The 27,245-nt window shown below is 36.2% G+C and overlaps 1 protein-coding gene across 8 annotated transcripts in view; it reads right to left on the minus strand.

The window, feature by feature from the left end:
• Window positions 1-27,245, minus strand: part of nbas (NBAS subunit of NRZ tethering complex) — a 378,312-nt gene that overhangs the window by 143,249 nt on the left and 207,818 nt on the right. For all 8 annotated transcript variants that reach the window (XR_015517670.1, XR_015517668.1, XR_015517669.1 and 5 more), the window contains 2 exons: window positions 21,670-21,923; window positions 7,073-7,407 (listed from right to left, as the gene is read on the minus strand). Coding sequence is in view for 4 of the 8 variants with exons in the window: in XM_087297010.1 (XP_087153136.1) it covers window positions 7,073-7,407; window positions 21,670-21,923 (589 nt within the window). In the remaining 4 variants the exon portion in view is untranslated. The remainder of the gene's footprint in view (window positions 1-7,072; window positions 7,408-21,669; window positions 21,924-27,245) is intronic.

Genomic DNA, 27,245 nt, shown 5'->3' on the forward strand with positions numbered 1-27,245 from the left:
ATTCAGAAAAAAGTTTTTTAAACAGACCACTACTCATGGAGAGTAAGATCAGATGTAAAAGCAGTTTGTTCAGTGTTCTGTAAAATGAAAAAAAAAAAAAAAAACACTGAACAAAATGAAATACAAAATGGCTCTGAAAAAATTAAAAACATGACCCCATGAAGTGGAAGTCACCCAGAACAGGCCCACATCCTAAAATGCGCATAAGCTTTTCTTTTCCACTTGAATGAATGTTCAGCAATAGGCTGTTATTCTCCAGCACATCTACTATTATAATCTCCAACAGTAATGATGGTGCATAATTCAGTTTCATCCCATTTCTCATCTCCATTCCTCTCAGCGAGAACTTGCAGGAATTCATCTTATGTTGTTTACCTCTGACTCGCCACACCCACGCCTGCCTGCCATTGCACACACACACACATGCACACATCATATTTACTCCGCTTTGCACATAATCTACAGCAGAGTCCTCGCAAATGTCATCAGTGCTCCTCTCTGTGGTTCACACCAAATCAATGGTGCCCTAACCTTAATTAATCCCTCCAGGATTTTGTGATAGTACCATCAAAGAAATCAAGCAAAATTAAAAGAAGCTTGGGATTTTAGTTTAGTGTTGCAGATTTGCTGCAGATTTTGTGCAGCCTTCAATTTGCGGTATTGCAAAGTTACCATCAAAGCCCCATTAAAGGGCTTTAAGTAGTGAAAAATAGTTGCTTCAACTATGCTCTTATCACTCCCAGTTACTGAACCATTGCAAACCCGCTCTAGGGTTCAGTTCTAGATTACTCAGAGAGCTGGATTAGATTTTTGATGATTTGACATGTTCCAGGATACATTCATTATTAAAACTCAACTGTTGTCATAGCAGCAGGTCTGCAAACTCAAACCTGCTCAGGAGCAGGCTTATTCGTATAAACACTTACTCGCTCATTTACTCACTCACTCACTATCCTTTGGCTTAGACCAAGCAGCAACATCCTGCTCTCCCTCGTGAAGCTGATACAGAAGTAACTGAAACTGCAATTCATCAAAATTTAGTTAGACCTTCATGACAACTGTGAGAAGGGAAAATTATTTTATTACTCATCTGTTTAGTTTTTATTAAGTTATATTAAGTCTGCATAATTAATGGCGTGGCCACTTGAGTGACAGCTAGGTGTCGCTGGTCACAGTCACTTCACCTCAACTGATTCTGGCTGATTAGCTGCTGAACTCTGCATATACATCATTTTTTTTGTTTTAAGTGGCTTTACTTGGTCAATTCTGCCTTTTGGAATTATTTCCTACAATTATCAGATAATATGGCACGCTGTGTGCACTTAATTGTGCTCACAAACCATTCACGTGGCCTCCATTTACCAAGTGAGTGAAATCATATACTCTACAAATGTATTTTTTCATTTAAATAGTTTATGTATGTATTACAATGTATTTCAACAGTGTTTTATAAAAGACTAAAAACTTTATTGATATAGTATATAACTAAGCACATGTGGTCAGAACAAAAACAAGCCGCAGGTAATGAAGTATAAAGCGTTTCTATCAAAGAAAAGCATGTCTAAGCAAATGCTAGCAGGCATCTTTTGCTCTGCTCACGCTCTGCCTTTTGCCCTTTTTTGGTATCCTCGGTCGACGCAACAAAACAGACAAAATAAGTGATCTATAGGCCTATAGGCTATTGACCTTATTCTCCGCAGACGAGCGGGCGCTGCCATTTGAATCTTTTTGGCACGAGACTTCCGGTCTCATTCACTTTCATTCATTTTTAGACATTAAAAACTGCTCGTTTCGCTGTTTGATGTTGCAAACTGATATTTCCTTGTTATATTATTCAACTTGGTCTGTATAGTCATGCAAACATTTGTTTGTAGAGCAAGTAGTTTGACCGTTTTTTGCCGTTTATTATTCCTTGTCATTTCTCCCATAGGCGACTGAAGCGGAAGTTCTAAGACAATCGTGAAAACAGGCGCACTTCTGCATTTTAGAATAAGGTCAATAGGCCGTACTCAAACTAGGTACAGGTGCCTCAAACCGGGCCAAAGCACGCTTGTCCCCCCTCCCATCTCCCCCGACGGCCCGCACTCACACCATATCAGGCCTCGGCACGCTTACATCATCGCTGCTGCGCTGTTCAGTGAGAAGCTCTCTCTCACTCAGCAGCACAGTGGAGATTTCTCTAGTTATATCGTTTCAGTCGTTTGCTATGCAGTGACATGCAGTCAAATATTTCGCCAAACAGCCCTTAGGGATGCGGTGACACACAGTCAGATATTTCGCCGAACAGATCCGCCACTTTTGGAGCACATAAACAATCATAAAGCTCTCGTGCTGCAGGAATGAGGAGGTCTGCTGAAGCCGCGCAGCTGTCGTCCTTTGAGGAGTTCTCGTCTTTAATAAACTACGGCAGTTTGCGTTCACTGAACAGTAAGAATGATTAATAAATCAATATGAAACAACCCCTTAAAAGTCACGTCTCGCTTTCAGTTTTGGGCTTTGGCGCGTTTCGCACTCATACACACGCGTACCGCACCAAAGCCCAAGTTAACCACACTCAGGCACACCTCTTCCAAGCGGGCCAGGGCCGGTCAAGTGAACCGTGCTTGAGCCCGATTCAGCGCACTCACACTTCTCAAACGATCTGGGAAACGGGCCTGGGCACGGTACGGATGGCATAGTGTGAGTAGGCCCTATGGCTTAGACCCTGATTTATCAGAGGTTGCAACAGTGGAATAAATCGCCAATTTCTCTGGCATATGTTTTATGTGGCGGATGTTCTTCCAGTTGAAAAGTTAAAAAAAAAAAAAAAAAAAAAAAAAAACCTAGTAAACTATTATTATTTTAATTTTTTTACTCGTTCTGTATCTACAATTAAAGATAAAAACAACAATCCCAGGGTTGTACCTTTTCAAAGGGTTTAAAGATTTTTTTTTTTTTTTTTAATTTTAGTGACTAATATGTACACTTTAGCTATACAGTCTTAAAATGCAAAAATGCACTTTTCAGAATCAAACACGTACATTACAAAAGCTAACACCCCAGCTTTGGCACAATTTCTGAAAGTGTATGGTAATATTGCCAATATACTCTCCAGGTTATTTTTTATTGTATTGTAATGAATCATTTTATAATTTGCTAGAGCTATGTACATTTAAAATTGGCAGCTAATATGCAGGTGATCTAATGCAGCACAAGAGATGCAGATCACTTCTTAAATCTCAAAATGCTGTTTTTATGCTGCTGTTTTGCCGCCCACCAATTACTGCATTGATGATCATGATTTTGAGAATTAATGCCTTAAACACAAACACAAGCACACGCATTAATCTCAGATCAAAACTAGTCAGAAGACCTACATTAGCCAGAGATTAGCTATCACGAATAAAAGATCTCTGCCAAATTATCATCATCAGATCATAAGCGAATGAATAAAGACTGGAAACCTTCTGCAAGAGCACATGAACTATCTCTCCCTCTCTTTCTCTGTCCAGTTTCAGTTAAACATTTTAATCTAGACAAAAAAAAAAAAAAAAAAATACAAAGGTTTTTACAATACCAAACCAATTACCAATTTTCACAGACTACTTACATTAAATGCACATAAACAGAATGTATAGCTCCAAGTCTTCCAATCATCTATCTTTAGTAGTGTGACATTAAAGGGCTTAGTTTTATTATGAAAGTTCTGTAGTTTAATTGTGGTGGGCAAAGAGCAATGCAATGCAGAACAAATACATCACATTTAATAAACATATTTCTCCTAATGATAATGATTTTGCTAATGCTAAAGATTTTTCAACTAAGTTTTGTTTATCGTCATCATTCAGAGTCTCTCTTATATCAAATATGATACATGTGGCTTTATAGATTAAGCTGTAAACACTTAAATTCCTCTCTTTGTTGTTCTTAGTGCTTTCCTTCACAAAAAATGTCAAAGCCCAAAGATTATTGGATAAAAAGAACACAATTTAAACTAAACTGTTGTCTGTGTCTATTTTACAGCAAAAAAAAAAAAAAAAAAAAAAAAAGGAAATGCTGCAAATAATGCCACAATTTTTCTGAATTTTAATAATTTTAGGCCACAAAAACCAGAGGAATGTTCCAGGATATTCTGTAGGAGTTGTTTGCATCCAGGAGTTGGTGTGTGTTTATCTGAATGTGTGTTCATAACTTGCTTTCGACAAACTCTAATCACTACAACATTATATCAACATAACAATCATTACAACAACATCATTGGAACGCCCCAGGGGCCAGCGAGCATTAGCGATTAGCCTTTTGATTACAGAGGCTCATTTAGGATGTTAGCCACAGGGTTGTGTGTCTACATGGCTGTTTTTTGTTGTTGTTGTTGTTGTTGTTTGTATAGCTAGTTTATTGTGTGCATGTGTGTTTGACTTGCAGATAGAATAAACAGAACATTAAGCCATCCGTAAGAGACTGGGAGAGATGAGGTGTTAAAACAACACAGCCCTTACATAAAAACAAAATACGGTGAGAGTATCTTATTAACATTGAGTGTTATAGTGAACCTTATGTTTTAAAAATTGAAAAATAAAAGAATTAAAAATACTTTGAGAAAATAAATGTATTTAATCTAGTTTCAAATTAACAAAAATACATATATACTCTAGTAGCCAGGGTGTTAAGCTTTTTCTTCCTGAGCACAGGCTAAGTCAAAGTGATGCAAATGCTAAAGGCAGGGTCCCAAGGACTGTGCCTTTGTTTTTGGTTGATTTTTCAAGCTGGTCAGGGCAGGAGAAACCCCAAGATCTATTTATTTAACTAAAACTAGTCATGCCCGCTTTTCTATGTCTCTACCTACAAACTGCACTTCCTACAAACATATTATAGACAGGACAACTGTCTCAATTCAGACTTGTTTCAGACTTGTTAAACTTGCAGACTACTCTTGTCATTGTAAGAGACTCCTGTAGGCTCTTGCTGACTCGTGGACTTCTTAAAGACAACTAGTAATGCCAGTTTTCTAGGTTTCTACCTACAAACTCTGCCCCTGACTAAAAACATCATAATCAGAATCAGTTTTATTTCCAAGTGTGCTTCACACACACAAGCAATTTGTTTTGGCTACAGAAGCTTTCAGTGTACATAAGTGACAAGTGACAACACAAAACAAATATGAAAAAAAGAGGATAAACATTAAATAGAGATGCAGTTGGTCAAAAAGATCTGAACATATTATGAAACATATTATAAACTCTTATTGTCTTATTGTACTTGTTTGTGTATTTTTGTTAAAATGCCAAATAAAAAAAATAATAAAAAAACATAGGAGTTGTGTAAATTGGTACAGGCTTTTAAACTGCTATGTTTCAAAAACTTTTTAAACATATATATTCAGTTAAAATACTCAATGTGCTTTTAACCAAAGTCACTTCAAGGCAAGTAATTTCACTTGACGGCTATCTTTGAAACGCCTCTAAGGCAGTAAGCTCGGACATTCTGTCTGAATAGGGAAACATCAAATTCTTCAAAATTGCTTTACCAGTTTACGATTGAATTTCATATTAGGAAGCACCAATAAAATTTAACAACAGCTGTCTCTTTAGTTTTATTTCTAAACATCCAAATCACACAAAATCTGCAGAAACTTGCGTCGGTCCACGTCTGGTTTCTTTACATAGTAGACTGATAATTGATTGATAAAGTATAGCACACACATTAAATATAAAAAAATGCTTTTCAAGTATAAATTGACATTAAAACTCTTAATTTGTTAGGTTTAAAATATTAGCTAGAATAAATGATAAAAGATTAATATTTATCATTTTAAATGCATGTTACAATGACATCTTAAAATAAAAGCAGTGTGCAAATGCTCATCTGTACCATTAAATATTTTAATCCCATAATAGAGTACTAAATTGGTGTTTAAAACTGATCCTAAAACTGAAAATCATTTACTTTACTTGTTTCAAACCTGTTTGAGTTTCTTTCGCCAGATATTTTGAAGAAACTCAGAAACATGTATCCATTGACTTCCATAGTATTTATTTTTCCTACAATGAAAGTCAATGGTTACAGTTTTCAGCTTTCTTTAAAATATCTTCTTTTGTGTTTTCTTTAAATGTTTGAAACCACTTGTGAGTAAATATTAAGTAAATATTTAAATTACTTTTAAATATAATATTAAACTCTTAATATAATATAACTCTTAAAGTAAGCAAATTACAAATAAATATAGATTTAAACTATTTTTTTTCTAATTCATAATAAAAATAGCTCTAAAATTAAAATCGTCATCTCGGAATTATTAGGTTTTATCTGCATACTGAATGATTTTGAGATAATAAGCTTTAAAGTTTTTGCATTCTATAGCGAACAGTATGAGTGTAACTTTTTTTTTTTTTAAATATATAAGTCTTAAAATATATACAACTTTTAAAATAACAACGTAATTGAGTTGTCATTTAATAAGAATATGTGAATAACTCAATTCAGACAAAAATGTCAGATAGTGCCTTATGATTTTAAGTTGACAAAATATTTAATTATTTAAACAAATGAAGTAGGCCTAAAATACTAAAAAAGTAGAATTTCAGTTCAACATAATAATAGTTGAGCTCCCAAATGGGCAGAACATTTATTCATTCATTCATTCATTTTCTTTTCGGCTTAGTCCCTTTATTAATCTGGGGTTGCCACACCGGAATAAAACGTTAACTTATCCAGCATATGTTTTTACGCAGCAGATGCTCCTCCAGCTGCAACCCATCTCTGGGAAACATCCACACACACTCATTCACACTCATACACTATGGACAATTTAGCCTACCCAATTCACCTGTACCACATATCTTTGGATTGTGGGGGGGGGGAAACCGGAGCACCTGGAGGACACCCACGCGAACACACAGAGCATGCAAACTCCACACAGAAACGCCAACTGACCCAGCCGAGGCTTGAACCAGTGACCTTCTTGCTGTGAGGCGACAGCACTACCTACAGCGCCACCGCTTCGCGGGGCAGAACAAGTAAATATTGTTAAATATGTTGATTGTTTTGTGAGGATTTTGAAAACAGAACACTGCAAACCCTAGTTTCGACTCACCTTATTGGCTGCTTCAGGTGAAAAGGTGATGGCATCCAAAAAATTGACAAAATCCACAGGCAGCAGTCGGTCAAAATATTTGGCACAGGTGTCGTAGGCATGAAGGAAGTCTTGGTCGGTCTGTGGGGCTTTTTTCAGCACATGCTGATCTCCTTCCCAGAACAGTTTATGAAGCCAGGTGGAATGAACAGCGCTGGAGGTTAGAGCTTCACCTCCCTTCTGGGGGATTCGAGAGGCCAGTTTGGAGATGGACAGGACGTTCTGGCTGGTCAGTATCGGCTCCAGAGCTTTCAAAGGATCTGAATTTTCCTCTGTCATCTTCTTATAGTCCAGACCTAGGATGAAAGTGACATTATGTTTCAAGCATCATACAGAGTGCACAATGGAGCTAGTTGTCACTTTTTACTAATAAATATTTTCCTAGCTTCCCCCCTTTCTTCTTCTTAGTTTTATAATTATTATATAAACACAATCTATGATACAGTTTAATGAATATGTTTTCTAAATATTTCTCTGTATACTAGATTCTTGAGCGTAATTATTCAAAACAAAATGCAGTAATACCTTGACATGGCGACGATGATGCTTGTCAAAATTGAAATGTCAAAAAAGATGAGGATTTTTCTGATGATGCATTGATAACTTTCTACCTTTATGGGCTCCATTTAAGTTATTTCTTTTGCAAAAAAATTTATACTATCAGGGCTGAATTCAGAAAATATTGTGGGCCCTGGGGCTATAGCAAACCCAAGGGCCCCATTTATTTTATTGCCTCACAAAAGTAACTGTTTTGCTACTATTATTACTATTAATTTAATTTACTAATTACATTTGATCTAAATGTTCACTATTTAATTTATAATTGATTATAATAAATGTTTTCTATTTTATTAAAGTAGGGATACAAGCATACAAAATTATTCACATAAATTTCGAATTGTAAACAGGCTGCAACAAATAATTAAAAAAATTAAAAAATAATAAAAAAAAAACATTAGTACTTCCTAAATGAGTGCTTCACAATAAATATTTTAAACAGGGCTATCTTTAACAACTTCACTTTAAAGTTTAGCCAAGCAGAAATCCCTAAAATATATTTAATGCTTCCAATTTCCCGTTACATCTTGAGTCAATCAATTACAGAAGGTCGTTCAGATATATTGTCTGATAAAATCCAGCACCAATATTTCATTGCTCCAGATTATTACTGTTGTTTTTATAAAAAGGGAAATTCATTAATTTAGAAGTTTGCTTTCTAACTGGTTCAGTAACCATTTATTTTCTTGCGACAGGTACTCCACAACAATGGACCTTTTGATAACTGGTATTTGATTTGAGGGCAAGATTGTGCGGGCGTGCAGCCAAGACAGCGGTTCAGTTATGAGTCCATACAGCATGATTCCGTCTATGCTGACTTCTCTTACTGCAGGTTAAGAACAGAAACTGTTTAAACGAGACATATGGTCACTCTTACTGTGTTCTAAAACAGGGCTACTCGAAATTTAAACTGGGTTACAGCCATTCCGGGCCATAGTATAGCGGTGTCACTGTTTTGGAACACAAGCGAGCCAAAAGGATTGCTTCACATAATTGGCATGTAAAAGCATTACAGGCGATTCCAAGCCTCATAGCACATATGAGTTCTTTAGCCAATCAAGGGCCCCCTCCTTTTGTGGGCCCTGGGGCTGCAGCCCCACCTAGCACTGTTAATCCAGCCCTGTATGCTATTATATTATACTATTATACTCAAATAACTACTGAATAGTTACATTACATAAATGTAATAAAATCAATTATTATTAATATTATTATTAATATTATTACTACACTGTAAAGAAATGCAGGTTTCTACACAAAACATTTAGTTTGTCCCAACACAAATCGATTAAGTCAATTAACAAGTTTAAGTGGATTGTACATAAAATAATTAAGTTGTCAGTTAAGTTAAAAAAGGGTATACGCAAAAGGACTTTTAATTTGTCAGTAACATGGGTCAAATGCTTCCTGTGAACTGTATGCCATTACAAAATCAGCGTGTTTAAGGTCTGTTTTCTTTAAAAATCAGCGATCTCCACTGGCTGAGTGATATCCAATATAAAGTGGGTCTCAGATTGTACAAGCAGCACTGCATTAAATTAAAATGTTTCCCTGCCATGTCCCTTTACCATATAACCATTTATTTTACCCCAGTATATTCAATGGAGCTTTTACATTAGCCTGTTAATACTGACGGATGCATGCGTGTAAACGGCTTTAATTGATTATTTTTGAATTATATTACAACATCTATGCTGTAAAAGGAACGTATAAAAATGGAAAAAAAGAGTGCCGTTAACTGTTCACCGGAAGTTTATCAGTATGGGAAGAAACATTTAATGTAGTTAATGTATGTATTAACATCAACCAAAATTATCTATATTTGTACAGCATTTATTAATCATAGTTCAACATTTTATTACGCATTATTTAAATCTAAATAAATGTTTGTTAACCTAAGTTTATGTACAGTAAGTTAACACAAACTAACACATAAATGTTTTTTTCATTAACTAACGCTAACAAAAATTACTAAATTATGTAATAAATGTATTGTTCAAGTTAGTAAATTCCAAGTGGTAATTTCCCGCTCTCCCTCGTGAAGCAATTACGGAGGTAACTGAAACTGCAAATCATCGAAATTCTGCTAGGCCTGGCTCCATAAAAGATCAAATTTCTACTGACTCTAATGTTAAAATGGCTAAATTTACAGCAGAAAAAAAAGGTGTATACAGCCTGGTACAAAGAACGGTTTTGGTCCATATAGCTAATATTACCCTTCATGACAACTCTGAAGGGGATGAATTCTTTTAATAATCATTCGTTTCGTTTTTATGAAGTTATATTAAGTCTGCATAATTAAGGGCGTGGCCACTTGAGTGACAGCTAGGACTCGCTGCTCGCTGTCATTTTACCTCAACTGATTCTGGCTGATTAGCTGCTGAACTCTGCATTTACGACGTATTTTTGTTTTGATTTATGTGGCTTTACACAGTTGCCTTTTGGAATTATTTCTAACAATTATCAGATGATATGGCATGTTGTGTGCCCTTAATTGTGCTCACAAACCATTTCACCAAGTGAGTGAAATTATATACTTATACCATATCTATAAATATATTTGTTTCATTTAAGATAATTTACAATTATCTTTAGACCTGTAAAGCACTCCAGAATGTGACAGATTGATTAGCTGTAGGCTCTAGAACAGTCATCTGAAACGTTGTCATACAGTCTTGCGCCTAGATTTCATAAATAGCCTTGCATTTACTAACAAAGACTATTTTTGTAGTTATTGGAAGTAATTCAAAAACTTCATAAGAACTATTTTAGTGATTCAATGTATTACAACAGTGTTTTTAAAAGACTAAAAACTTTATTGATAAAGTATACAGCCAAGCACATGTGGTCAGAAAACAAACAAGTCGCAGGTAACGAAGTATTAAGCATTTCACCCCCAAAAAAAGCCTGTCTAAGCAAAATGCCAGCAGGTGTCTGTAGCTCTGCTCACGCTCCGCCTCTTTGCTCTTGTTTAGTATTCCCCGGTCGGTAAGATGACTCATGAACGAACTGGCGATGGTTGGCCACGCCTACTTGTAGCTATTTTTGCGTTCTTCAGAAACCTAGGGGTGATGTCACGGATTCTCCGCCCATATCTTTTACAGTCTATGGTAAATACACTACCTAATGTTAAGTAACAAAACCTTACTTGTTGTAAGTAATAAAACCTTAAGTAATTGTAAAGTGTTACAACAACAACAACGACAACAATCAAAACAGTAAAAATAAAAAATCTAAAAGTGGACATTACAAAAACTGAACATAAAACATCTTCTAAATAACACTGTTGAACAAACATTGACCTTTTATGAGAACTGTGTAAAACCATACAGGCAAACTGTCAAAACCCACTCATATTTACATCAATCTAAAATCTGAGAATCGTTCCATCTCCGCTAATCTACTGTACATATTGGACCCTTCCTGCAGTTTCTATTTGTGTCAATGAAAGTGAACTGGTGCAGACCTGGCATGCCTCCAGGTTATATCAAGTCAGACCGCCAACATTATACTGACACACAAAGCCTCATCAGGGCATTAAATATTGAAACAGCTGCCTCTGAGAAAGGGCCTATCTCACGACAGGGGCCAGAAGGCCAATCGACACACACATATACACTCTAACAGACAGGAATGCAGAAAAGAAGGAGCTGTCTCTGTCTCTGGGGTTGTGGCAGATGTTAAAAACTGTCTTTACAGGACTGTGTGTGGAAGCATGTATGTGACAGAGTGTTTTTTGCCGCCTATAAAGTGTGAGTGTTTAAAGTGGAAGGTATCACATAAGACAGGAGAGAGTATGGTGTGAAAACTCTCTGACAAACTCCCTGCTGACCTCTAAAAACACTCACTACGAGATCACCAAGTTCAAAACCGTCATGTAAAAAAAACATGTCATTAGTTCAAGCAGCAAGTCAAAGTAAGTTTTTTTTTTTTTTTGTCACATCTCAGATATTTAAAGGGATAGAGCCATCCAAACATTTACTGCATTTTACCTCATCTAACATTCTACCTCTTCTTCTGTTAAACAAACACTTAATAATAATATTAATTATACACACACCACATGTGAATCTGGGAAAAAGAAAAAAAGTCACTGTGCCTTTCCGCCACATTACTACTCAACTTATATGCAGTTATGAGTGAATGAAGCCTTTTGAGTTGTCATTATTACATGCATCAGGTGAATTGCCCCAATAATAAAGAGAGAGAGAGCATAAAAGCTCATTCCATGAGCTGTGTGTTTTATAATGATCTATTTTATCAGAAAAGAACAAAATGTATTATATTCTGACTAATTAACATTCCTCTATTACTTTGGTTGCTCAGCGACCCATTTCCTGCCGTCTCAGCTGGGGACAGATGTGTCATTATGCTGGAAATTTCTGGTTATGCTGTTGATTGACATGCTTGCAATCAGGAGCTGATTTACCGCTTCATTTGTCCTACCAGGTTGGCGATTTATCGATTTTATTCTCCTTAATTTGCTAATTATTTTTACAATCTTTTTATTAACTTTAGCAACTGGCATTTCTGCAACACATACGTTGCTCAGATTGCACAAAAACAGATTTATATTTTTGTTACTGATGTGTACACACACACACACACATACAGTACATATATATATATATATATATATATATATATATATATATATATATATATATATATATATATATATATATATATACATACATTTATATATATACATTTATATATATACAGTTGAAGTCAGAATTATAAGACCGCCTGAATTATTACCCCCCTGTTTATTTTTCCCCCAATTTCAATTTAACGCAGAGAAGAAAACATTTCTAAACATAATAGTTTTAATAACTTATTTCTAATAATTGATTTATTTTATCTTTGCCATGATGACAGTAAATAATATTTGACTAATTTTTTTCAAGACACTTAGATACAGCTTAAAGTGACATTTAAAGGTTTAACTGGTGCTAATTAGGTTAACTAGGCAGGTTAGGGTGATTAGGCCTGTCATTGTATATTGTAGGGTCCACCCAGTTGGCCCAATGCCGGTGTCCACTGGTGGATGAAGGTTCACTGCATGTTCGGTCTTTCCAGTGCACAATGTTGATTTATATTAAACTTAACTCATATCTGACTCCAATTTTAGTATGAGGTGGTTTAGAATATTAATATATTTATCCTCGTTTTATCTGACTCCAATTATAAAACATTAAGAAGATTATATCAATATGTAATTTAGATAAATGTTTGAACCTTTTGTGTTCACTAGTAACTATTACATCCGTTCATTCGGGTGCTCATGTCGCTCAGAGAAATCGCCTCGGCCGAAGGCGTCCCTCACGGTCACACTCCGGTCAGTCTTGAATATTAAACAGAGGTAAATTGACTAATACTTTAGATGGCCGCTACCAGCGCGCTCGTTCTAAAATACTTTAGTTAGTCCCGCTTAGATGTACACCTTTGAGTTAAGACAATCATCATTTCTAATTAGAGGTTAGGGCATTAATATAAATGTACCCGACTACTGGACTCTATAGTAACTTTGGTTTTCACCAAGCCCATGGTTTCCCATATGAACTTAATTTAGAATAATATTACCCTCAAACAAAGGTCGGGTACCCAATCTAGGTTAGTCGTGCAACACCTTGTTGACCTAGACGGAAGTTATCGCCCTTTCCACCTAAGTACACATGAATCAATATCAAGAGTCAGCCGGATCGCTAAAACACAATTAGTGTGCCAATGCTCCATCTCAATTGGATTTTAGTCCGTCTACTGACCTGACGCAAGACGTGCGGAAACAAGGATACAGCGTAATCTACTTGAATTAATAATTACAGAGTAAGCAAAATATGGTCAAACATTACAATTTATTAGTCAGGTAAATGTATTATGCCAATTCAATCAGTCAATTCATAAATGATCAATACAAAACATCAAATTATCAAAGATAAATCCAAGATGAAAAAGATGCATTCCTGACTTTGAAATATACATAACATGGGGCAGACCCCATGTTATGGGCTGATCTGGTTAGGCAGAATCGCCCTGAGTCCTTCTTAGGCCTTACCTTAAATAATCCAAGAATTCCCTCAAGGAAGGGGGTGTAAATGTATAACAAAAGGCATTCACACTTAGTGTCACACCCCTAACAGTGGATCAAAAGATGCCTGAAGTTATATATTTATTGTTCTGATTATGTCTATTTCTGAGAGAATGAGACCATTGTACCAATCGCACTGAGACATTTCAAATGATATCAAACATGATAGTTAAAGTCAGTTTGGTTAATTCTAGAACATTCAAACATTGAAATGACCATATGTGTGAGTTGGGGGGATGAAGCAGACTCAGATGCAAATGCAGCAGGAACTGGTTTTTCCCGCATTCCTCCCTGGTGGGTTGTGAAGTCACCAGTCTCTGTTTTCAGCTCATGTTTTGAATTGTCAAAGACATCAGAATATTTGCAATATTTCAATTCTTACAGATAACCCCCATTTGATCCCGTGGGTCAGATATAAATGTGTCCATGGGGTCACTATGTATCCTTGTTGAGGTCGTTCAGGGGCAATTCAAGACAGTCTCTGCAGCATTATCAGTTGTAAGTCGTGTTCAGCAGGTAGCTAAACAGGTCCAGGCTCGTTTTCACCTCTTTTGATGAGCCTGACCCGAATGCACTGCTCATTCAGTCCATACAGGCCTTCATAGCTTCCACTGTGTCCTTCCCCTGACAAAAGTGTCCACGTCGTGTGGGCTTCTCATAGTCTGCTTCTTCTGATGAATCTGGTCATCTCCAGATATGCAGACATCGGCATGTGGGGGTCTACAGTGTGTATACACTGCCTTCTCTCGGACACCTAAACAGCAACTTGATGGCTCAGCGATTGAACAGTTATGAACTTGTGTCATTCTGCATTGGAGAAAGTCATGAGGTTAAGCATAAAATATATGATCAAAACATAAAAGTCAGCAAGTGCGAGTCGTACAACTGGTCTCAGGTCTCTTTCAATCTGTTTAAATGGTCCAATCAAAAACAGATAAGTCTTTGTCACCACTGAGATAGGGTATAATGATAGGGAGAATATTAAATATTCTTGGTTTGAATTACTCAAGGTAAAGCTATCAAAAGGTCAGTGCAACTTATTAAAACAGTATAACAGGCAGTATGCATCATAAAACATATCATCATGACAATACATTCAAATAAATGACATTCATTTTCAAAATGAAAAAACGTGAAGATATTTGTCATACATGATAGTAATCACATTATTTAACCATAATTATGAAGGTATATCTATAATAATGTGTGTGTTTGTGTGTGTATGTTGTGTGGTGTGTGTGTGTGTGTGTGTGTGTGTGTGTGTGTGTGTGTGTGTGTGTGTGTGTGTGTCTGTGTGTGTGTGTGTGTGTGTGTGTGTGTGTGTGTGTGTGTTTGTGTGTGTGTGTGTGTGTGTGTGTGTTTATGTGTGTGTGGGGGGGGCTTGAACACAATTGATGGTATTTGTCAAATTTAAATGTCCTAGTGATTATTAGAAGTGTCCTCACTTCGGTTTAATTTAAATCACTTTAGCACTTATACCTGTTATTGGTGATAGATTGGAAAACCAGGGGCCCTCTGGTTTGTCAACCATCCCCACAACAGTCAGTGTATCTATGGCAAGTTCGCCTCTATTGAAGTTTTATACCATCAATTTGTTGTCAAAGCCATGCAAATGTGTAATTTCTTTTCAGCTGACAGAGGGTGTCAGAGGGTGTTTGTTGTCTCGTCTGTCATCAGATTAATTATTCTGTTCTATGTGTGTGAGGCTAATGTGTTTTGTTTGTATAAACATGGACAAACGATCTCAATTAAGGAGATTTGACTCCTGGGTCTTTGAAGACTTAGGTGTTATCTATGTGCCTGGGTTTACCTGTGGCTATGTGTCAGTGTAATGCTCCGAACAATGGTAATCAACTTTTATAATTGTGTTGCAAAATTTTAGTCCTGTCTTAGCAGGGAGCCAGCATAAGAATGTGAACATGAGGTGTGTTCCGGCTCAAATTGATTCCATATAATATCTTTTACGGAGCATGTTAAGGTGCAATGTTCAAAGCTGGATCCTGTAAAAAATGCATTTTCATGGTTAATTTAATTATCACACTCTATACTCCTGTTTGTAGTTCAAACTGCAGCTATACAGGGGATAGCAGAGTTTTCTACTTTTGGAGATCAAAGAAACAAATATCATGAATTTCAACATAGTTGATTCCATTTTCATACAGGACATGTGGTTTAACATGTGTATAGTATAAAAACAAATTTAAAAATGCCACCAGGATTCGTGACAATAGAGTCTGTTGCTATTGGTCTTTGCAGGAACAATGCAGTAAAGTTCTTTATCGCCTCTAGGTAACCAGGGTTTTAGTCCCATTGCTATTAAGCAATTTGGGAAGATTTTAACTATGAGATCTTTCATGTCTCTGTTTAATTTAACATATAATGATTTACATCTTAGTTGAAGTAAGATGTTTTGTGAAATCACAAAGCCTCCTACAGTGCTGAATCCATTGATAAGATCAGTTGTGGATAATTGTTATTCTGATGACTGATCAAAGACTTTTTTCAGAGGACTCACTGCAGATGAGGTGTTAGCACCACAGGGGTTCTTGCTTTGAGATGCAAGATGGGAGACTTTTGGCCTCTCAGGTTATGGCCTAACCTTTTGTTGCCCTCATTTGTATTTGTTTGATGTGGACCGGATCTGGAGTGTTCTTTGTTATTGGTCCGCCTAAGATGAGAACAAAAGCAGAGAGAACCATTTTTAGAATTTTCATCAGTTTCAAATTCAATCATGTGGAATTAATGTTAATGCATCATTTTGCAATATTAATTCTGGAAGCCACATAATGTTGCTGGTCAGATGTGAATTGCTGTTGTTGATTTCAGCATATTGTGAGTGTGTAACACCTGTTTACACAGTCTGCTGTATTCTGAGCATTATCTCCCAGTTCCGCTGGGGACATTTTCTGAATCAATCAATGATTTTTCACTAATTTCAGTTCACAATCTAATGGGCCGATACCCATAGTTCATCTTTTGCTCTCATTAACAGTCAGATCTGTTGGCAGAAATCATTTCACCCTTTTGGTGTTCTCTGCTTAACGGTTGTCATTTTATGGTGTGACTCACAGATTCTTAGATCTTTTGACCCATAAAAACTTTGGTAACTCTGAATGTTATCATATCTATCCCCCTTTCATTATTTTCTGGTGAGTTTAACTCTCTGATCAAATTTTAATTGTAGGTGGTGTTTTTTCAGCGAGGATTATATTGGTTTACAATCAGTTATTCTATAGTAGTTCTGTCAGTGTTTTCATTAAGCATAAAGAAAGCAAACCTCCTCAAAGTGAATGTTTCATCTCTAGTCTTTAGTGCCATGATTGGCGATTATAATATAATGTACATTATTGTTTATTCCTAATGTAATTATATTATATTAAAATAGTATGTATTAAATATAATTATATCTGGTCTCTGGAGAGTGTTTTAGAACACAGTGCATTATGCAATTACAGCAAACACATTCTGAGCATCTTATTATCACTGAGGTGAGACTTCTTTGCTCTCTGTCAGGCCATTTGAATATGAAAAGGTTTGAGCAATCAGGAGGTCTAAGGGCTTATTTAAAGCTAAAATCTTTTATATTTAGTCTGTTTCAAGATTAAATTAAAGTATAGTGGATATTTTAATTGATCAGCATCATATTTGAATTTATCCCCATTAAATTTGAATGGCAAACTTCTGATTTGTAAAAGCAGAGTTTTCATTAGAGCTTATTTGTCTTTTTTGCAATCAAATCATTCTGTTCTGCTCACCTTTATTTTTCACATGCAAATGCCTTTAAACAGACTGTTGTTATTAATCCAATTTAAAAGTTTACAATTGTTTTTAAATCTTAAACCATTTTTTCCTGTTTTCCTTTTTTCCATTTTTCTCTTTTATATAAAACAGTAGATTTAAAAACAATGGATATTTTTGATTCAAACTTTTAGGATCTAATTTGTGACTCTCCACTGAGTTCCAGAATATAATTTGGATGATGTTATTCCAATTTAAGCTTCAACTCTTGCTGCCTAGCAGACAAAGAGATATTTCAGAGCAAGGGATGGCGTTTTTCTATACTGCTGTTATCATGTCCCTGATGATCAAAGTGGTTTTGTCTAATTCTCAACCCCACCGGATAACGCATTCCGGTCTAACATTTTTGAGCATTTCCGACTCATTCTATCAATGTGTTTATATAGGGTGCGTCCAGCTTTCCCTCAACATTTCTAATAGGCAAAGAAGAATTGACTTACCACAGCAGCTGAAGATAGAATAGAAGATCCAAACCTCTTGGTTGATATAAATCCATTTTGTGCTGGAAAGACGTAACTCGCCTGAGTTGGGAGATCACGGAGATGGGTCACCATTTTGTAGGGTCCACCCAGTTGGCCCAATGCCGGTGTCCACTGGTGGATGAAGGTTCACTGCATGTTCGGTCTTTCCAGTGCACAATGTTGATTTATATTAAACTTAACTCATATCTGACTCCAATTTTAGTATGAGGTGGTTTAGAATATTAATATATTTATCCTCGTTTTATCTGACTCCAATTATAAAACATTAAGAAGATTATATCAATATGTAATTTAGATAAATGTTTGAACCTTTTGTGTTCACTAGTAACTATTACATCCGTTCATTCGGGTGCTCATGTCGCTCAGAGAAATCGCCTCGGCCGAAGGCGTCCCTCACGGTCACACTCCGGTCAGTCTTGAATATTAAACAGAGGTAAATTGACTAATACTTTAGATGGCCGCTACCAGCGCGCTCGTTCTAAAATACTTTAGTTAGTCCCGCTTAGATGTACACCTTTGAGTTAAGACAATCATCATTTCTAATTAGAGGTTAGGGCATTAATATAAATGTACCCGACTACTGGACTCTATAGTAACTTTGGTTTTCACCAAGCCCATGGTTTCCCATATGAACTTAATTTAGAATAATATTACCCTCAAACAAAGGTCGGGTACCCAATCTAGGTTAGTCGTGCAACACCTTGTTGACCTAGACGGAAGTTATCGCCCTTTCCACCTAAGTACACATGAATCAATATCAAGAGTCAGCCGGATCGCTAAAACACAATTAGTGTGCCAATGCTCCATCTCAATTGGATTTTAGTCCGTCTACTGACCTGACGCAAGACGTGCGGAAACAAGGATACAGCGTAATCTACTTGAATTAATAATTACAGAGTAAGCAAAATATGGTCAAACATTACAATTTATTAGTCAGGTAAATGTATTATGCCAATTCAATCAGTCAATTCATAAATGATCAATACAAAACATCAAATTATCAAAGATAAATCCAAGATGAAAAAGATGCATTCCTGACTTTGAAATATACATAACATGGGGCAGACCCCATGTTATGGGCTGATCTGGTTAGGCAGAATCGCCCTGAGTCCTTCTTAGGCCTTACCTTAAATAATCCAAGAATTCCCTCAAGGAAGGGGGTGTAAATGTATAACAAAAGGCATTCACACTTAGTGTCACACCCCTAACAGTGGATCAAAAGATGCCTGAAGTTATATATTTATTGTTCTGATTATGTCTATTTCTGAGAGAATGAGACCATTGTACCAATCGCACTGAGACATTTCAAATGATATCAAACATGATAGTTAAAGTCAGTTTGGTTAATTCTAGAACATTCAAACATTGAAATGACCATATGTGTGAGTTGGGGGGATGAAGCAGACTCAGATGCAAATGCAGCAGGAACTGGTTTTTCCCGCATTCCTCCCTGGTGGGTTGTGAAGTCACCAGTCTCTGTTTTCAGCTCATGTTTTGAATTGTCAAAGACATCAGAATATTTGCAATATTTCAATTCTTACAATATCAATGATTTGTTCTGCAGACTATCGAAAAAAAAAATTAGCTTAAAGGGGCTAACAATTTTGTCCTTAAACTAGTGTTTAAAAAAAATTAAAAATGCTTTTATTCTAGCCAAAATAAAACAAAGAAGACTTTTTTCAAAAGGAAAAATATTATCAGACATACTGTGGAAATGTCTTTGCCCTTTTAAACATTATTTGGGAAAAATAAAAAATAATAATAAAATAATTAAAAAGGGGGGCTAATAATTCTGACTTCAACTGTACATATATATATATATATATATATATATATATATATATATATATATATATATATATATATATATATATATATATACACATACACATGCATACATACATACATACAGTAATCAGGACTGAACAATATGGCTACAAATGTACTAAAACAAGAAAAAAAAACTAAAATCAAAATAGACATGTAAAATATTGCTATAATTAATAATAATAATAATAATAATAATAATACACTTTAAAAATAATAACTACAAAAAAAATTGTACTTAAATAGATGCAAAATATTACAAATAAAAACATTTAGTTTTAGATGTAAACTAAAAAATTTAAGACATTTATATTGATTAAAACTCCAAAACTCAAGACAATCCTATTGATTAACACCAATAGTGGCAACTATTAACAGCAAATGTGTTAAAAAATAAAGCAAGATTAAGTGGCCGATCACACCAAACAAGCTTTTTGCGTTGAAAGTTTTGAGTGATTTACTGATGCCCTGCACGCCTTGCGTTTTAACTGTCTGTTGCACCTTGCGTTTTTGTTGTTGCTCACAGTTGAAAAAAAGTCAACTCTGAACAGAAAAAGTGCATTACATCAATAGTGTCTTTTTCATTCTCCAACAAGCGAAAGCAGAGGCGGGATTTCCGTTGAGGTGACAGCAGTGTTTGAAGACTTTTAAAGATAGAGGAGGGGCTAGTGGTTATAGTTAGTGGTTTTAAGTCTTAAGTTTTTTTGCATTTAGCTGTGCTGCTTTTCCATAGTGTTTTTCATTGTAAACATCGATTTTATGGACATGTTTGACAATTAACATTATGTTTGTCTCTCTAATTTTTTATTTAATTCAATTTTTTTTTTATTCTAAAAACACAAGACTCATACATCTCTTTGGTAAGAGAACACCAACGTTTTCTAACAGTCCCACTACATTAACAAAATATAAACTGACACGAAAATGGATGTGTAAATGCATGTTTTTACATTGTACTTATGATCAATTAATTACATACACGTGATTACATCTGTCACACATATAATGCTTACAAGCTCTGTGATTGGTTGGCTTGGTAGTGGTGATGAGTGTGGGCGGTGCTGAGAGCCGCAAGTTAGATGGAGCAAGTGTCTACACGTGTCGAGTCCTGTGAAAGAGCTCCAGATGGAAACTTTTGTTTGCAATAATTTTATAATTAAAGTTGTTGCACGTCCGCCGGTTCCCACCTCTAAATGAGTGAGTTTGAGCTACTTGTACATTAAGGTAGCGTTCAGAAAAAACAACACAAGTGAAAAACTTGACACAGAAGAACATAAAAACCTACTGCCAGCTAGCGTTTGGGAAGTGTTATTGCAGAGCAACACAAACAGCACACAGAATTATAAATGCATGGCTATGTACCAGGCATGGGTTACGCCGATCACTCGATGCAGAAGTATAAATCAGCCTTTACACCTTAACCAACCCTTAAACCTACCCATACAACAAAACTTGCCCATAACCCTACCTATATCCCACCAAAAGGGCACCAGAAGTGTTCTACAATAGATTATGAACACAATTAGTACGAGGTATTTATTTGTTGATGCAAGTACATACTGTAGTAAAGGCCACCAAATATAAAGTGGGACCACTCTGACAAACAGAAACAAAAATGGTGTCTGTTTGAATACTAAAAATGTTCAATTGGCACTTACTAGGCCACTGACCATCTGCAAAGTGACCTACTGTAATTGGATGACTGTCCACACTGGTTTCCTTTGTCAGTGTTTTGTGCTTTAGGGTGCTAGGTTGGACATGGTGAAATCTGTTTTGTACATTCAGACTTGAGCTCTACTCACCTACAGCCACAGCTTTGAGCTTCTTGAGCAGTTTGAGGTGTGTGTCAGGCTTCATAGCAGTTTGTGAGAAGTAGTTTGCGCAGCCGCAGTTCTCCAGAAGAGTGAAGTAGAAGAGCAGTCGGAGCTGGTCGGTCCCGGCTATACTGGGGTACACGTATTTTGTCATGTGCATGTAAAACGACTCCGGGTCTGTCTTTAGAGTCTCAAACAGACCCAGCGCCTCCGTCCTGCCCTCGATGTCTTTGGTGGAGAGACTGAAGAAAGAGAGAAAGAAAGAAGAGCAAGGTCTGCTGAAGCATTGATCACTCAACCTTTGCAAATTGCTTGTAGAGAATCAATTAAGGCAATGCGTGGCCATTTTTCCCCCCAATTGTCCCCCAAACCAGATGAAGAAGTACATTAAGGTCGAGTTAATATGCTGTGACGGCTCTCTTGTGTTGAAGAATTGATTTTGTTTAATCTAAAAGAACTTCTTCAAACTGCTTAAAGTCCATTAAACGTTATTCGCTCCGGTATGAACACTTCCAGGACCAAAAACAATCATTTTCAGGCAGTGAATCATAGGCTGTGGCGCACGTTTACTGACCCGCTATAAATCTGATGTCAGCTTCGGATTCTATGGGTGTCATGTTTTATGTTAGCGCTAGCCTGATTTCCATAATTTATCTCTAGCGTGACTTCATAAGCAGGCGTAGAGACTGGCCCTCCACCTCGCTCTAATTGAATGGCTTTTCAGTAAAGATAAACAGCTTTACTGCACCACCGAAATATCCCATAGCAATTCTGATGCATGGAAATGTTTTATAGAGTTGGGTTATCAATAAATTACTATGTGAACCTTCAATGACTGCCAAGTCCATTTATCCAGCAGGTCTGCTGATGCTGTACGTGAGGGGGCTCGTGTGAGAGGGAAGGGGTTAGAGAACGAGTCGTAAGCGGGTATGGAGAGAAAAGACATAAAAAGCATGCTGACTTGCAAACAGAACAGGGAATAAAAGATGAAGTCAGATAAGAGGGCTGCGTAGGCCTCCAAGGGGCAAAAAAAGGCCACTTCGAATGTAGCAAAAAAAAAAAAGAAAAAGAAAGGGCTTTGCTTCTGAATAGAGCTTGCACATGTGCAATATTGTTATAGGCTCTTTTTGATTGCTTGTTTTGGACAATGATCTCAAGCACAGAAGCAAGTAGAAATGGAACAATAAGGTCACATTTACACTGTCAGGTCTTGATGCCCAATTCCGATTTGTTGCCTATATCCGATTTGTTAACTATATCTGATTTTTTTAATTGTGACCCATATCCAATTTACGTTTTTACACTTGTCATACAATTTATGATGTTGCACATGTGTAAAGAAGGGTTCTAGAATCTGTGCCACACTAGCCACCATGGAAGAAATTGTTTTGCTTTTAGCTCTGCGAATTATGCAAAGTTCACCCAACTTTATAATGACTTTGAGGTGGAGATGGAGGACAAGAGAAAGGGCAGTCATCGCAGCTTGCGCCTTTGGTTTATATATGGTGTCCTCCACCATTCAGAGGAATTTGTTTCTGTAGGACCCTTTAATCTTATCTTGACTGCCTCATCTTTTCACAGGGCAAGAAGGCATGTAACTTCTTTCGTTGACCACTGATTCCTGTATTGTTGTTTACCACATTGGCGTCTCCACAGACGCTCTTCCTTCTACGTCATTAAACCGCGGAGAAGTACCACATTGTCGCAATTTTAATGATGTACAAAATGGAATGCCTCAATAAATCTGATCTGCCTGTTTACATGATAGTCGCATTGTGACATATCCAACTTTTATACCTGATTTATTTCTACATATAAAGAATGCCTAAAACTGATCTCTGAATATCCAAATGCATACATTTTTTTTCAGTCTACACGGTCATAGAACAGATCTGATTTGTGTCACAGATGAACAAAATCGGAATTGGGTCACATTTAACTGACAGTGTAAACGGGGCCTAAGTTTAGTCCTTAACTAAAACTCAGATGTAGGTTCATTAGAAAACAATCAACTTAAATGTTGGCTAGCTATTGCTGCTTATAACCAGCTATTTCCGTTTTGATGCATCTATATGCTGTCATTGAAGACCTGATGATATTCAAAGTACAAATTAGAAAAATGCATTGGGGAAAAGAAAAAATAAATACTTTTTCTCAGCAATCAGGTATCATTTACACTAGTGCAGTTTTGTTTTACAAGAGTATATACAGGAATAAGAGAGTGAAATTCAATACCTTTTAAGACCTTTTTTAACACCCTTTTCATACATTTTAAGACCTTATAACCACTTTTCAACCGGAAACACTGGAGAGATTTTAACTTAAGTTTATTCGCTAAATATAAAGAAATCAATCCAAAACTAAAACATTATTTATACACTAAAAAGAAATCTATTAAATCTGCTAATTCAGCAAGTTGGCGCCTTTAGAACTATAGAAATAATGGTTTTGCCTTGGTTACTGCAGAAAACAAAGCAGCATGATGTCAAATTTAAAAGGATTTCATAAACTATACAGCATCCTGTTATTTACAGATTTAACTCAGGAAAACTTTAGCATACAACCATACATCGCATAATCAAAAATGATATAAAATGTAACACCTGGCAAAACCGCATTTAAAACTTTTTAATACTTTTAAGGGCCTTAAATTTCTCTACATTGATTGATCAACTTTTAATACTTTTTACGAACCCACATTTTAGGACGAAAATGCTGCAAGAAAACCGCAAAAACTGTCTTAAAAATCATTCATCTTGACTGAGCCCCTCCCCTGGAGAATCCTCAGTCTTTAGCAATTGATGGTTGGTTCCTGTACTAGGAGGCAGGGCTTTATTCACCATATTGACGGTTACACTTTTCCCCATTCAAAACTACCAAAGTGACATGTCTTGTGTATTCTATAGTTGTTAGTAAAGGCCATATGACAGAGATTTTATTAATATCATGTAATAGTCCAAAAGACCAGAAGGTGATTGTGGATAGCAACACCTCCATTTTCAAATGCTTGTTTTCATTCCATCAAGTGTATACTGAATTAACATTTTCAAAACGCAAAATCTATTTGCTCGAGTTGAAGAGGAAGGAGAAGTGTAAACTCCAGGTGTAACACTAACAAAAACTATAATGCACTAGTGTAAATGGCAACTCAAAATAAGGTATTTTCAGATATACATGCCAATTAACATTTTTTTGGACCACACATTATGATATTAGGACAATAAATTAATAAATTCAAAGTAAAAATTGTTTACCAGCCTTTATTAACAATTTTGGTCAATGCCAAATCAAAATATTGTCTTGTTCTCCCAAAATGTTAACTACAGTCCAACCTCTCAGATCATCTTAACTGCTCCAATGCCTACTTCAATAGGACTAAATGTCTTTATTTTGTATTTAATATCCAGAGGGCCTGTTTCAGATGACAGAACAAACAGGTTTAAGTCCCTGCGGCTTCCCTGCGTGCTGCCATTGTGTGAGAGCCAGCCTTCGGAAACATTCATAGGGCACACCGGGTCTCAGCATTTTTGTGGATAAACACAGTGCCTGCATGTGCCTATTGTGTTGCAGCTAATCATATTCAGTGTTAATGCAACAAAATGAGCGAGCTGCAGGCCGCATGTGGCCATTTGGCTAGAGCCCAACACCTATCCATTGTCTACAGAGCGTAAGCCCTATGGACCTTAACTCATGTTTAATGGATATATGGCTATACTGGCTAGAGGCACGATGTCTCGGGGCCACAAACAGAAATGCAGAGAGACGAATGCAAGAAAGGCTGGAAAACAACAACAGGACAGAACAACAAGAAGAAGACGATAGCCGAGACAAAACAGGTATAGGACAGAAATTACAGGAAGGAAAGGCGACAGGGGAGAGATAAAGAGAGGGAAAGAGGAGCCTCTGACCGCAGTCTGCTAATTAACACAGAATAACTGCTTTTAACAGGATCAATACTTCACTAAACACAGCAGCCATTAATCCTGTCTCCTGCTGCAATTACAAACCCTGGAATGACTATGGTTTGTTTGTGAGTGAGAGAGAAAGAGAGAGACAGAGGCTGAATTCAAACCGGATTCTTCATCCAAGGGCAGACTGAGGCACTGCACTGACCCTCTTCAGTACATACATGTACGTTATTATATAACAGATAGTTTTGCTCCTATAATTTGATTGGCCAAGAGTGTTCAAGGGTACTGGAAGAGGCCAGCAGAACTGGCATATGTTAGAGTATGGTTGGGCAGTATACTGATATTGCTCAATATATCAACATGTGTATAGAGTTGAAGTCAGAATTATTAAACCCCCTGAATTATTAGCCCCCCTATTTTTCCACCAATTTCTTTTTCAATACATTTCTAAACATAACAGTTTTTATAAATTATTTCTAATAACTACTTTCTTTTACTTTTGCCATGATGATAATATAATTAACATTTTACTAGATCTTTTTAAAGATACTTCTATGCAGCTTAAAGGTTTAACTAGGTTAATTAGGTTAACTAGGCAGGATAGCGTAACTAGGCAAGTCATTGTATAACAACAGTTTGCTCTGTAGACTATCAAAAAATATATAGCTTAAAGGGGCTAATAATTTTGACCTTAAAATGTAATTTAAAAAAAATAAAAACTGCTTTTATTTTAGCCGAAATGAAACAAATAAGACTTTCTCCAGAATAAAAAAAAATATTATCAGGCATGCTGTGAAAATTTCCTTGCCTTGTTAAACGGTATTTGGGAATTATTTAAAAAAGAAAAAAGAAATTCAAAGGGGGTTTAATAATTCTGATTTCAGCTGTATGTATAGAAAACAATATGTTATAAGGAAATACCGTAATATCAAAACAGTTTGAAAGATAGCAGAGGAAGAGTAAGATGCTGCTGTAGGGAGAGTGGATAATTCAATTTGTGCTAAACGTGAGTCATGCATTATATTAAGGGCTTTAAAAAGAACTTATGATGTATAGTAAAGGATTCGAATTTCTACCTTCCAGTCAGTCTCAGCATGAATCAACGTTTATCCTTTTCTCATCATCCTGTTTCTCATTATTTTTTATTAAATATAATTACTTGATTATTTGAATGAGTATGTAACTTTGAATTGATTTTAACTAATGAATAAGTTAACACACTGCTATATGTTTAGTGTCCTGGCACCTCTCTTTGTCTGTCCATTTTAACTTTGTTTCCAGGAGACACACAAACCAGGTAGGTCATGGAGACTTCCCTTTTGAGTGGAATCACTGATGCTGAGGAGGTGGAACAACTGTTTCTAATGTCATGATATTGACTACAGTAATTTAGCTGCTTTTATTGTTAATTATTTTTAAAGTAATTCCTTTTTATGCTAGATAAGACTTTGTGTGTAGTGAGGATATTGTAGCCGAATGTTGATTAAAGCAATTTTGAACCAGTTTGAAAAGACAGCTGAAAGTACAAGAAACAACCTTGAGTTTCCACAACAGATTGTCTCTAGCGTCTACAGTATGTATGCGTCCATGGTTCAGCTATTTACAAGTCAAAGATCAGCTTCTAATAGTTTAGAGTGGGCCTGACCCCCAAGA

Source organism: Danio rerio, chromosome 20 (assembly GCF_052040795.2).
Source record: "Danio rerio strain M-AB ecotype USA chromosome 20, GRCz13ab, whole genome shotgun sequence".
Classification (NCBI taxonomy): domain Eukaryota; kingdom Metazoa; phylum Chordata; class Actinopteri; order Cypriniformes; family Danionidae; genus Danio; species Danio rerio.